This window comes from Homalodisca vitripennis, chromosome 1 (assembly GCF_021130785.1).
Source record: "Homalodisca vitripennis isolate AUS2020 chromosome 1, UT_GWSS_2.1, whole genome shotgun sequence".
NCBI lineage: Eukaryota > Metazoa > Arthropoda > Insecta > Hemiptera > Cicadellidae > Homalodisca > Homalodisca vitripennis.
The window spans coordinates 20579802-20594875 of NC_060207.1; the positions used below are offsets into that span (position 1 = coordinate 20579802).

A 15074-nucleotide genomic window follows, 5' to 3' on the forward strand; every position below is an offset into this window, starting at 1 on the left:
CTCAGATGTACGTGCAAACAATATACAAGCATTACAAGGCAGTATAAAGACCCTCCTTAGGAGCAAATATACGTTGATTAAAACTTTGTAAATATTGAACAAAGAGGGCTGGATTGGATGATTATGAAATTGGGTTTGTGGATAGTGAAAATAAGACGAATACATACTGTGTGATTGGCGGTAATGACGGCTTTGGCCTCCGGTAATACAACACAACACTGTTTCGTCCGGAACTGCCTCGGAACAATTATAGGTCTTGCTACTATACCAGTCCAACAGGGTAAACAGCAAAAAGTACACAAGGGTGGGTTGAAACGAGAATCCCCCCCTATTACAACGCAACTAAACGAGGCTTCCTTTCACCAAACGAGTAAACACAATTAAAAATGGGGTAAACCAAAGTACATACAACGATAAAGAGGTCAGACTATCAGCACGAGAGAGAAGCTCAAGGGAAAAACCGGTCGGCAGTAGGGGATGCTACCAGCCGCAGTACCAACCGGTCGGCAGTAGGGGATGCTACCAGCCGCAGTACCAACCGGTCGGCAGTAGGGGATGCTACCAGCCGCAGTACCAACCGGTCGGCAGTAGGGGATGCTACCAGCCGCAGTACCAACCGGTCGGCAGTAGGGGATGCTACCAGCCGCAGTACCAACCTGTCGGCAGTAGGGGATGCTACCAGCCGCAGTACCAACCGGTCGGCAGTAGGGGATGCTACCAGCCGCAGTACCAACCGGTCGGCAGTAGGGGATGCTACCAGCCGCAGTACCAACCGGTCGGCAGTAGGGGATGCTACCAGCCGCAGTACCAACCTGTCGGCAGTAGGGGATGCTACCAGCCGCAGTACCAACCTGTCGGCAGTAGGGGATGCTACCAGCAGCAGTACCAACCGGTCGGCAGTAGGGGATGCTACCAGCCGCAGTACCAACCTATTTTTGTAGACGGACCGGGACATTTCCCGTCCAAAACATAGCGTATCTCCGACCAATCAGAGACAAGGTACTAGGTCAGATAACGTCTGCAATCACCTGTCTGTTCTTAGTCAGCTGTTGTAGTTCCATTGGAGCTATAAAAGCTCCATATTAACATAGTTACACAGATTATAATGGTTTTTAAAACACATCCCACTGGTGTCCAAGACTTGAAAAACAGGATCACTGCTGAGTGCAGACGCTTAACCAGAGAAACTTTTAGAAAGTTTAGGCAAGAATTTGAGAATAGGTTATTTTTTGCTTTAACAACAACTGCTACCAATTCAAATAGTATAGTAGTTTTGTTGTTATTAGCAGTAGTACAGTAGTTTGCAGACTGATAATTATTGTGTAAGAAATTACATTATTGGCTGCTGACACCAAACGGATTGGCCGATTTCAATTTGTTTTTACCAAAATAAAGCTTTTTTATGAGCTTCAATTTGAGTTGTCACAAGGTATTAGTTGCCATTTCAAAATTTTGGGGGGAATGGGGGCGAGCACCCCTGTTTTGAAAATATATTTGTTTGTTCCCCCAGTTAGTACTATACACTCCCGTTTACAGAATTCTGATACTTGGGCTATAAGGAAACAGGATTTTTCCAGACATTCGCCATCGTTCAGTGCAACAAAAATAACACTAAGTTTCGAGATCTGCAATCTGATCTCTTCTTCAGGTAAATAACTAACCTAAAACATAATTACAAACTAGGTTAAAGTAAACAAATCATACCAGAGCGTTGTGACTCACCTAAGCCAGGTATCACAACCACCATGTTGTGTGTCAACTTCACTAACGCTAAAACATGCACTTAATAAAAAAAACTAAACACTAATTATCACTAAATTATTAAAAATGAACTACAGAATACAGGTCACAGTACGTCTGCATGCGTCAATGAACCACCTACCTAATGTAGAACGTGGTGTTACTGATATTTTGTTTCACTGTACGATGGCAAATGTCCGGAAAAATCCTGTTTCCTTCGCAATCCTTCCATCGTCAAAAATAAACTTTAAACAAAGAATTGGGCTATGTCTTTTAATACGAGTATGAAGTTTTCAAATGAACACCCTGTATATCTTATACAGGAAGAATGAGCATACTCGTAGATAATACAATAATACCTGTGATATTATATGAACATTTTGATGCATATTGGATTAATCAATTTCAATTTGGTATGTTAGTCATGTTCACCAATAATTTTCCAACAGCAGCCGTACATGGATTTACTTTCTTTTGATTTTACTGAACTGAATATTAAATGTACAAGGACAATCTGAAGAGAGCTGCTTCATCTTCCATATCACTCCAAGTTTTGACAGTTAACCAGCACTAACCTTGTGTGTTGTGTTTCAGTTTCGATGTGGAGAATGGCGCGTCGCCCGGCAGGTCGCCCCTGGACGGCGGGGCCTCGCCCTCAGCAGGACTCGTGCTGCAGAACCTGCCCCAGCGGCGCGAGTCCTTCCTCTATCGTTCGGACTCAGACTTCGAGATGTCGCCAAAGTCCATGTCCAGGAATTCCTCCATCGCCAGCGAAAGGTAGGCCTTTTCTTTGTGTTGCTTAGCCATTTCGAAAATGCTATTATAGTTTTGTCTTAGGCAGTTTATAAAATTTTGTAGAGGAGTTTGTACTATTGCAATTGAAGTTACTGTCGTATCCATCCTGAAGAAAATGCTCACTTAATTTTTTTTTGTGCGAAAAAAATGCGAAATTAGTTTTTAGATTTACACCATTTTTCTTTTTTGGTTGATATCTGTAGAACTTGAAGATCTTTTACATAACCTAGCAAGGATGACTAATACATTATATTATAAGTAAAAGAACCACTATATCCATATACTTAATGGGTTACTTCGAACCATATTTTTGTAGGGCTAATTTCATAGAATACAAAGTACAATACTTAGAAGCGTTTCTAAACAAGAAAACAGTACCCAACATTTTTCGAAAACTTCTTACTACAGTTCTGGACCTTCCTCCTCTCTTAAAGTTTTATCTGGAAGAAACATTCAAGTACGGACTATATCAGTACTATAGCAGACCGTGTAGAATATCTGATAAAATTACAACGAAATATTGAAATCTATAGAGAATATTCAGCTAGTAACAAGGGGAATAATGGCATAATAAATCATGAATAATTATTTTAAAAATAATTGGACTCAGGATTAATCTCAAAAAAGGATTAAATCTTATCATCCTATACAGAGAACGTAGCGCCTTGTAGTTGCTGGTGTTTGCCACCAGATTGTGCAGGTGTCGGGAATCGCGCTCATTGATCCACTGATATTGAGTAAAGTTAGTGTTGAGGCGGTCAATAAGTATTTTAAGAGTGTACAATCAACTATTGTACTATCAAACTGAACATGTTTTTACTCCCTCGTTGACACATCAAAAATGTTATTGAGTTGGTAATAATAACAATATGATTGAGTTATATAGCATTGTATTGTAAAACGCATAACCATCATTACTTGTCAACCAAAATTTGTTTTTACATAAATTACATGCACGATTTTCTAAAAGAATAGCCCGTCGTGTTCATTCTATTCATGCAATAGCAAGATAGTTTGTAAAAGGTAGTATTCTCACTAAACTTTTATTTCTCTAAGTACGCAACATTTACTTGTATTGACTAAATGTTGTGCACAAATCATAACTGTACACATCTACTCACGTCGTACTTTTTGTATTTAAAAAAACAATATTATAATACTAAACATGGTGACATGATGGCCATTAACAAATTAAAATAAATTTGAATTGCAGTTAATTTTGTCCATAACATAGCGTACGCTCAGCATGAGCCAGTTCCTGCGATAGTAGCTCACCAATAACAGTAACTAACGTACTGTAGTTATTGACAATAAAACAGAAATATAATATTGCAATTAAATAATATATTTCAGCAAAGCTAAACCTCTATTAAATTTATTGGGTCTTTTTCGTTTAAGGGCCAGCACCTTACAAACATACTATACCTGACTGACAGTGCATTTAATCTTTTTTTTGTGTTATTAGTTCGTAGGGCAGTAGTCCAGGTACTACTTCTAGTATAAACTCGTCTTATCTTATCAGTGATAAACGCGCGCCGCTTATCTTTTGCCTGTAATGAAACCTGCGTTAGTTCTGTGATTTATACTTAGTTTTTCTTGTTCAATAAAGCGTGGTGAGTTGATCTGGGCTTGGACTTTGCAAGCTCGAGTTAATTTATTTCTAAAAGAGCAAGCAGCGCGAAGCGCTGCGCAGCGGGCAAGCATCGCGTGATCTGAGTTTTGAATAGGTAAGCTAGGGTCTTTTGTGCTGGCCCTTAAACGAAAAAGACCCAATTTACTACATTGTCATTTATTGTCATTGATAGAACATTGCGAAGTGTTTCATTAGTGATACCCTAAGTTAATTTCATTAGGTATTATGTTCTTCCCCAAACATCTCCAAAGTTTATACGGGTTATCCTTCATTTACGTTTTATTTTTTTATTGAGGACATTGTATCAATTTAAAATTAATTTAACAACTTTGATAAAATGTTCAGCTTTAAGTCTATAAATAAACGAAACTTTTAAATTTTGTGTTACAATCCAATAAAACTTCCAATAAGGTTATTTTTAGGATCCATCCGTGTGAAATATGGTATATGCCCGTTATATCTGAATACTACACAAAAAATGCTAACTGATTCCAGGAAATAAAAACTCTCTATTCCAATAATTAGCACCTTTTTCATTCGTCATTCGGCATGTGTGCGTCGGAATGAATGCAATATCCCACTAATGTCAGAAGTTGTCTGAGATTGTTTTTAATTGTCATACAATTTTACAAAACAATATATTATACAATATTATATTAATAATATATGTGGTTAAATAATCATAAATATATTCTCATCCATATAAAATACCTGTAATAAATCATTAAATTTGCCAAATGTTTAAATCCAAACAGAAAAATTTAGTTAGCTATGCTATCATTCCATTTATGAGGATGTAATAACAAAAAGTTATATACTTCCAAACGGCTGGTAGATAAAAGAAACCCCGGAGAGGCTGTCAGAACCGCCTTTTGTTCTGTTACCTATCGGAGTACATAATAAGGCGTTCCAATTAAACCACTGTATTCCTGTGGATAATACAATTCAGAGATAATCTTGTTGAATAACCGCTGTATTTGTACTGCTAACATAAGGTCAGTGAGACAAGGTCGCCAGTGTGTTTATTCTAAATTTTGTCTTAACGCTATTTACGTAGAGAACCCAAGAGGACTGGGTTTTTTCATGACGTTTATACTGAAGCCACTGTATTCCTGTGTATAATACAATGCAGAGATAATCTTGTTGGATAACCGCTGTATTTGTACTGCTAACATGAGGTCAGTGAGACAAGGTCGCCAGTGTGTTTATTCTAAATTTTGTCTTAACGCTATTTACGTAGAGAGCCCAAGAGAACTGGGTTTTTCATGACGTTTCTACTGAAGCCACTGTATTCCTGTGGATAATACAATGCAGAGATAATCTTGTTGGATATCCGCTGTATTTGTACTGCTAACATGAGGTCAGTGAGACAAGGTTGCCAGTGTGTTTATTCTTATTTTTTTCTTAACGCTATTTACGTAGAGAGCCCAAGAGAACTGGGTTTTTCATGACGTTTATACTGAAGCCACTGTATTCCTGTGGATTATACACTGTCGAGATAATCTTGGTGGCTAACCGCTGTATTTGTACTGCTAACATGAGGTCAGTGAGACAAGGTCGCCAGTGTGTTTATTCTAAATTTTGTCTTAACGCTATTTACGTAGAGAGCCCAAAAGGACTGGTTTTTTCATGACGTTACTGAAGTCACTGTATTCCTGTGTATAATACAATACAGAGATAATCTCGGTGGCTAAACGCTGTATTTGTACTGCTAACATGAGGTCAGTGAGACAAGGTTTCCAGTGTGTTTATTCTGAATTCTGTCGTAACGCTACAGAACGCTAACCAAGGAAAAGACAACAGTGTGTGTGCAGTGACAACTCAAAGTCTGAATTCAAAACTGTAACCTGCGGAGTTCCGCAAGGATCAATTCTTGGCCCATTACTTTTCAATGTGTACATAAATTACATTAACGCTGTACTGCGACATTGCAAATTTCACTCTTTTGCTGATGATTTACAAACATGTCATGATTTACTACTTACACCTTAACATTATCAACATAGACCAAACTGTGAAGTGGACGAATGAAGACATACAACAACTTGTTCAACGGGCTTTAAAAATGGACTTAATCTTATCCAGAACAAAACCCAAATATTGATTTTCTGTCATCAACGACTTGCAAACTCCATTGACCTACAAAATACACCGAAAATAACTGTAGACTGAAAACCCTTACCATACGTTGAAAGGGTGAAATTCTAGGACTAATTATAAAACAAGACACTTGGATGGACCGATGCAGTGGTGTGCACCTGTAACACCTGTAACTGAGACAGCGTTGCCAGCGTGTTTGTTCTAAATTGTGCCATAACACTGTTTATAAAGAGTGACCAAGAGAGGTGGTAACTATCAGTACGTTGCCACTGATGCCACCGTATTCCTGTGGACTATATTCAGCCGATATGGTATACTTGGTAGCTAACCGCTGCATTTGTAAAGCGAACATGAGGCCGGAGTGGTCAGAGCCAGTTTGGTCTGGGCCGGTCACAGTGGTTGTAGAAAGGCCGGAGTGGTCCGGTCCAGTCTAATCCGGGCCGGTCACGCTGGTCCGCTGCCTAATGCACTGACACGCTCCACGTTGTAGCCTGCAGTGAGGAAGCCGTGTGCATCCACATTGCACAATTCATCCTAGTGTAACATGAGCACTAATCTGAACATAATATGTGGCAACTTATTATTTTATGTTCACAAGATTTCGTCTTCAATACTTAGTGACCTCTTCGGCACGGAACTGAACGTTTGATTGCTATCTTCCCTAGTCGTTTCCTCGTTGTTAAACAAATGCACCCAAATGGCACTCAAAAAGTACAAAAAATTGAGAACGGGCAACTATCTGCAACGGAAATCCCTTAATGATCTCATCTAATTTCCATCTAAAACTGTATTCCTATCGCTCCATTTCAATCATAGCAGCATCCACCCTCGAAACCCGCATTGCCACACATTGTTGCGACTTCCTTTGCTGCGAAATCTAACCCTGCCCTAAGCAACTTGGTCATGTCCAAGCAGCTGCATGACAATTCATTCATAATCTGTTGTCTTCTGTAATCTGTAGTCTGTTGTTAATCAGGAATAAAGCATATTGACTTAACAAAAACATGAAATAGATGTTAGATTAATGGGTTAGGAGGCCAGAAATTTGTTAATTCCATCTTCCTTGTGGACCATTGCTCAAACTCCGGATATGATGCACAAAAGTTGAAGTCTTGGACAAGTAAACAATTGTGATTGTAGTAAGTCAGTGTGCCAATGGACTAACAATGAATGTTACGCCACCGGCTAGGTTTGCCAATTGACCTGCCTGGCTGCCAATAATGAGTTTCATGTATGCCTTGGCAGCTTCCAAGATAACAACTAGCCAATGGATTACTTATGCAAACAGTAGCTTTATGGTGTTTTAAATTGGTATTATGTCTCTTAAGTTATTAGTAAATTACAAAGCTCTAAGCTTCTATGTTACTTAAGAATAAGGTCTATCTGCGTTGTCGGTTTCAAATATCAAATCCGACAATCCTAACTGACGTTGTCTAAGGAATACTCGGCCAGGACTTAGACTTAGTTACTTAACCAGTAACTCGATAAACAATAGGAATGATGTATTTTCACACATTCATCTGCTAGAAGTATGCATTACACCTTTTTCTTCTTTCACCATGATGGAAACAAGCTCATTATCAAATCATGGAGATAATGAATAATCAATGTTTTACATTCAGGAAATATAGAAATATAATGAAACACATCGTATTAGAAATTAAAACCTGCCCCTATTTCCATTACTGTGGCAGTGTAACTAAACTTACTTGTAACTATAACAAAAAAGAAAATTGAGTCTAGCCTACAGTTTTACATAGATAACTGTCTGCTGAACTGTGCCATCTGTGTTTACATTCCAATTAAAAATGTAATAAATAGTCATGATATCTTAATATAAGGAAATAAACTTAATAAGGAACTAACTCAATACGCAAAAAACTCAATTGAGGAGATAAAATTTTGCTAGTCTCTTTCTTAAATATCAGGATATAAATAGAAAATAAATATTAATTTTTGAACCTGGATTTGAAAACTTGAACCAAACTATATGTGCAATAACATTTTTTTAAATAAGTATAAAGGTAAAATTAAAGATTAAAACCGAAAAATAGTATAATAAAAGCGCAATACGTTGTGTACACACATATACACATTTTAACTGAGAAAGCTATTAAAAAAATCAATATCTTCCAAGGAAAATAATCAAAACTTTATTTAAAAAATTCTACAACTGGTGCAATTTTTTTTACTCATTTGCAATTGGTTATAGTATTTAGCACCGGCGTAATCGTATGTGTTTCCAAACAAAGATGTATTGATCATTGGTCTTGTATTCATTACTACTAAAGTTATACGCTAAATTATAAAACGGGCTAGTTTTAACCGTTGGTTGACTGATTGGTTGGTCCACTAATTTAATGTATTAGGCCATGATTTATTTTTATTTTAAAGAAAATATGTTTCCGGTATATTATATTGGTTGGCTTCATCTCAGTTCTTACGGGCCAACCATACTTTGCAAGTTTGTACTGTTCGCCCATTTCTTGTGCTTCCTTTGTGCTCGTTTATACTAAAGTTTAAATGATCTTTTCATGTGTAGGCCTGTTCACTGTAAAACTACATCTTATCCAGTAAAAACAGTGTTTAGAATCGAACCAACCGATCAGTCGAAATTAGCACGTATCGAAAGTGGTAACAAAGTGGTTTTTATTCTTATAATTAATATACACTCGCAGAAAAAGATTAATTATGTTGAAACTTTACTTTTTAGAATTTTTAGAAGTGTTACTAAAATGAACAAAAAACAACACGGATTAAGCAAACCTTTTACATAAATAAGTAGAGATATTAAAGGAAGAAACTATTTTACCGTTATCAAATTCACATGTAAAATACATTAGCCCCAACTTTCAGGTGGATCCAAACTTTGTGAAGAGCTTTTATCCCCTCCCCACCCACCCCCTCAACACACCTGACGACACACCTAGCGGAAATGTGATTTATGCGCGTTCTCCGTGGTTCCAATCCTAAATTAAATAACTGGTGAACGCCACATGTTGGTTTTTCCAATAATAAAATTAAAATTAATTTTTTATTCAATTCCTTTTGCAATTTTTGTTTTGCTATACACTATAAACATTTTGGAACCATACTAACAAAGGTTGCTTTTTAAGGTACAATAAATTAAAATGGGGTTGGTTTAAATTACTTCAGCTTCATGAAATGTTTTCAATATGTGATTAAAAGTCAAGGTATTAAGGTACAGTATTCTATATTCACGTTCCTACTCAGTACTGTTCAAAGATATTTTGTTTACTCCTTGACAAAGATTTCGAACAGATCACTGGTTCGCGTGTGTATACAGTGAAAAAAAAGAATAAGTGCAAAATTATCGCCTTTTTATCCTTTTAACAAGAAATTAACATCTCATAATATACACATGGTACTGTTAAAGCTATACTGCCAACTTAGTGATTTTACGCTGTTTGTGATAAAAACTTCAAATCATATCAATACTTCTAAAAATATATTATTTACAAAATATGTGTGTAGAAATGATGAACTAAAGAACGTGGCCAGACCTCCTCTATCTCTAAATGAAACAAAACTTGTAAAAGAAGATCTATACAGAGATAAGATAAGATGTCAAGATACAAATCTTGTATATTGGAGTTATCAGCTTGGATCTGGCTGCAGGATCACGGACCAACTCTATCTTCCAATATTCCATCCGTAAGGAATCCTCCCAACTTGGCGACCTCCGAGTAAGAAATACAGCAACGCAAATACAATTCATTCCTTAGATTTGTTCTACAATATCGCATTTCTCTTTAGATTTTTTATTTAACTTTTACTGTATTTTTTAATATAGATAAATTTACACAATGTAATTTGTATAGCAGTACAGTGATTATGGATACTGTTTTAGTTCATTTATGTTTTCCAATGCCTTTTCTGTAATTATTTGATTAATATTTTTAGAGTACTTATTTAATCTTTCTGCAATTTTCGTTTGATGATAATAAAGTTCTTACGAGAAAGGTATATTCTATCGTACTTAGTGCTAAACCAATTAACATATAAATTACACAAATTCAATTTGATTTTCTTTATGAAAGGATTGAGTAGAACAATTGCTTATGTTGACAGTGTTATTTATTTAGAAGTTAAGAACAAAATTTAGAACTTACATACAAATAAATATATTAATGAATATTCAAAAGATTCCCACTTACATTTAATATAAATAGGAATTTATCTTCCCAATTTCGATATATAAGAGAAATGGAATTTCGACCTTTAATTGTTAAAATTAAGTAAATAATTATTATTTGTCTTTACTTGTTTAAGGCTATACTATGTTTACAAAAGGTTCAAATTGTTTAAATTTTAAGAATGCTAAAAACAATTCTGCATTTAACACGATGTATTTTAATTATTGCAATTATTTTTCTAATATTATTATTATTATTATTATATTATTATTGTTTAATACTACACAACCAAAAATTAGGAAATGAAAGTAGTACAATATTACAAAACCACCAAACTTTAATGAAAGGATCTTGAAGGCAATAAGTTCCTTGTCAAAAGAAGCAATTCTGTGTATGATATTAGTTTCATCTTTTCCTGTGTACAAAGAAGCATCAGTTTACGTTTTCGAATCTTTTTAAATTTAGGGTTGTAAGGTCAAACCCCTATCTACATAAATTTTATCTCATTCAACAGAACTGGGGGTACCAATTCTTGCTTCCAACAGGGGCGTCATATTAAGGCATCTGTAATCAGGAGATCATGTTTTGGAGTATCTCTGCAGCTATTTATGATATTAAGGTCCTCACGTTTCATTCTAAGCATTATCTGGAAGTTTTTGGCCTCAAAAACGATCTCAACCTAAATGATATAGCAGTATGTCTCAGATATTCCTGTAGCTAGAAATATTATTTTTTTATCGCAATCCCCACACCCCACCCCTATATACACTACTCCAGAAGTTCGGGGTGTTTGCTTTGGGTATCAGGGCTCCTTAAGAAGCACATGTGCTAAGAAGTTACCATCGTCTACACATACTAACACATATCAGGTCGTTTACATAAACTCTCTCGTTTAGTATCAGTTAAGTAAAACCCAAAATTCATTTTCACCATTAGTTGATCTGGAAAAACACTTGTTTGAATCTTGTAAAAGTCCAATATTTTACTTAATTTTAAGTGATACTTTGATCCGAAAAAGTTCAACCGTGTACTGATAGCAATAACAAGATACACTTGACATTACATCAAATGTGCTTGAGTACTTCATGTTAAATGTGTAAATCTCTCAATAGTATAAATGACACATTTATTTCACACAAGCAAGCAGTTCTACATAATGGCCTCTGTCGCTAAGACTTCATACTCGGCACAGAACACCGACAATACGTTTTGAATACATTGAAGACCTCACACTGAGACTGGTACAGTACAAAATTTGATTCGAGGTATAACCGCAGAGGGTGAATTTTTACATTCTTACAATGTCACTATTATTAATTTCCATCCAGAAGTAGACCTTAATTAAAATATATATTTCTTCAACACAAATATCGATTAAATGATCACATCACGTGTTGGATTCTAATGCTCTCGTTATCTAATTGTATATATCCTGTAGATATACGTAGCAAATGAGAGCAGTGCTTATTGCGTAATAGGCCAAGGGATCTGAGCGCGCGACAGAGGCTCTACTAACCATCCACGAAACATTGACCTCACCAAATCGCTGTCTTTCTGTGATTGGTTTAAAAGAACTGAACTATCAGAACATAATTTATTTTAATATAACCACGAGATGGCTGAATAAATCAGTAAATAATATCCCAGTTCTTGCCCCTTGGGTTACGAGAATATTGAAGGATGGGCTCTAAGGGAAAGCCCAATGTTCTTTGAAAAGACGCCCCTCTCCCCCGCCCACCCATCAGGCGGCCGGTCAGTCCGCGTGCCTAGATCTCTTGGCCCGTCTGTAGCATACATTACATAATTGGTGAACTTATAGCTTCGCAGAAGTCGTATTCTTCTCTATGATTGGTTTTATTCCTTTTTATTTCAAAAAAAGGTTATAAATAGTATTTTACTCCAATTTATTTTTTTATGCTGTTTTAAATGGATGAATTTGGAGAGTGATTTCATTTTTAAGTATTTTTATAATTACATCCTATACATATAATATTATTGTTATAACTATTGTTAACATTGCGTTTACATTTTATTGCAACTATTTACTTAATACAAATTACTCAATTACAATTAGTTGTGTTTCAACAATCCCAATTAAATACTGAAGAAGATTCGTGAATAAACCTGACAAACTAAAAATGCTCAGAACCTTCAGATTTTTTGCTGAACTAAGTTCTCTTAAATTCATCAATTGACTAGTTTTCAAGCAATAAACAATTAATACATCTGTAATAGGTTTTTGCAAAATCCTCAGATATTTTACCTCTTAAATTTCAATTCCTTATTTCTTAACAACCAATTATTATTTCATTAAAGAGGTTTAATTATCAAGAAACAAAGCTAAACGAGAGGAAATAATTCTTCGAAACCGCACTTGATCTGTATTTAGATCTTACTGTGGTAATTAACTTCCAGCTATTTTTATCAATCTCAGTAGTAAAATAATATTACACATTTGAATTCAAACTATGTTTCTTTAATAAACAATATTTCTATGCATTTACAAAAACTTCATTTTCATATCTGATGTTTTCCCTTAATCACCTTTTAGGTAGCATATGGAAGTTGACCTGTGTTTAAGATTTATCATCGACCTTTCTTGAACCCTGAACTTCATAACTCCAAAAGAGGTTTGCAGATTCTACTGAAATGGATGTATGTTGAGTTTAAATTGTACTTTATCTACGTAGAATCATAAAATAATTGTTTTACGCTTTGCAAATCTTTAGATTTTCGTCAATCTTTCTAACAAAATAATATTACAGATTTGAATTCAAACTATGTTTCTTTAATGAGCAGTATTTTTATGCATTTAAAAAACTTCATTTTCATATCTAATATTTTTTCCTTATCACCTTTTAGGTACCATATTATGCTATTTGACCTGTGCTTAAGATTTACCATCGACCTTTCTTGAACTCTGGACTCTATAATTCCAAAAGAGGTTTTCATATTCTACTGAAATGGATGTTTGTTGAGTTTAAATTGTACTATATCTACGTAGAATCATACAAGAATTGTTTTGCGCTTTGCAGAGTTTCTCCAGTCCTGGACTGTACAGCTCCATGTATATACAGTACTATAGTATGGTGTAGTCAATGTGCTATGGATGTGGCAATTCTTACTACTCTGTCCGTTGTATTTCAGATTAAAGGAGGCGGAGCCAGTCATAGAACGACCGTATGTACCTAGGCGTTCTCTAGATGCTTGTGTCTGTACTATACTCCCTAACACTGTGCATGACGTACTATACCCCACTGTATAAGCTAGTCTCTGTCGTTCTGCACCTTATTGTCTTAATGTTGTCTTGTTTAGCTGTTTGTCTAATTGTTACTCGCGTAACACATGTATTTTTCCATAGTGAGTACCTTACTCATCTTTCTATTTGCAGGGTGGGACGTGTTTAGTAGTGACACCATGTGTCACCCGTGTAACATCTACAAATTTCTAAGACAAATTTGAATTATGTTGAATAACAGTCGTTTGTTTGTTAGGTACATTAGTTACAAGAAACCTCTTTTGTTGCAGTTCCATTTTCACTTCATTCATGAATTTTTTTTATTTAATTACATCTAACATATGCACTGACTTCCACGACTTCTTAGAATGACACGTATAGATGCAGTAGGAAAATATGTAACTTTGGATACTCGAATATGTACCCAGCCTGCGTAAACCGTACAGAATAAAATTGTATGCTATACAATTTTAGGCAAAGGTATGTAGTAGTTGCTTAAATTAAAGAATTGGATTAAGTTTTTACATGGTTTTTAGCATGAATGGACACACGATTTATGGACACCTGCATGAATCACTAAAATGTATTTTAATCTTCAGTAAATTTTCTATTTTTTGAGTAGTTGTAAGCTCTATGTTTGTTATTGCTGTACATTCAAAATTATAAAAAGTTACAATATATATATATATATATATATATATATATATATATATATATATATGTATGTATATTTGTTGTAGACGTTGCTAGTCTGTTTGCAGTCGTTGCGGCTCGCTAATGATGTACTCGCTCATTCGTAAAACTTGAGTATTATTATTAGCAACAGCTCACGGTGCAGATATGAGGGTTAAAACGACGTGTTGTTGACGTTGCTAGTCTGTGTGCAGTCGTTGCGGCTCGCTAATGATGTACTCGCTCATTCGTAAAACTTGAGTATCATTATTAGCAACAGCTCACGGTGCAGATATGAGGGTTAAAACGACGTGTTGTTGACGTTGCTAGTCTGTGTGCAGTAGTTGCGGCTCGCTAATGATGTACTCGCTCAATTGTAAAACTTGAGTATTATTATTAGCACAAACTCACGGTGCAGAATGAGGGTTGCGCAAAACACTGCATTTTGTTGACGTATCTAATCTGTTTCCAGTCGTTGCGGCTCGCTAACGATGTACTCGCTCATTCGGAAAACTTGAATATTATCATTAGCAAGGGTGATAAATATTAACGTTTTGTTACATGGTTTGGTAAAGTGGTAATTGTTGATTTGTTATTGATTTTTGAAATGAAACCAACGTTCTGGAATGTAAATTGGAAATTAAGTTTATTCCCGTCAAAATTGAGTTATATAACATTGGTGTACAAATACGTGTAAAAGTACAATGTATTACGTCTATTTCCTGTCTCTCTGGAATAC

At 35.5% G+C, this 15074-nt stretch overlaps 1 protein-coding gene across 7 annotated transcripts in view; it reads left to right on the plus strand.

The window, feature by feature from the left end:
* Nucleotides 1-15074, plus strand: part of LOC124357879 (cAMP-specific 3',5'-cyclic phosphodiesterase) — an 809095-nt gene that overhangs the window by 548476 nt on the left and 245545 nt on the right. For 6 of the 7 annotated variants that reach the window (XM_046809970.1, XM_046810019.1, XM_046809988.1 and 3 more), the window contains 2 exons: nt 2335-2517; nt 13573-13605. In XM_046809970.1, coding sequence (XP_046665926.1) covers nt 2335-2517; nt 13573-13605 — 216 coding nt within the window. The remainder of the gene's footprint in view (nt 1-2334; nt 2518-13572; nt 13606-15074) is intronic. The other variant, XM_046809977.1, reaches the window with a different exon arrangement.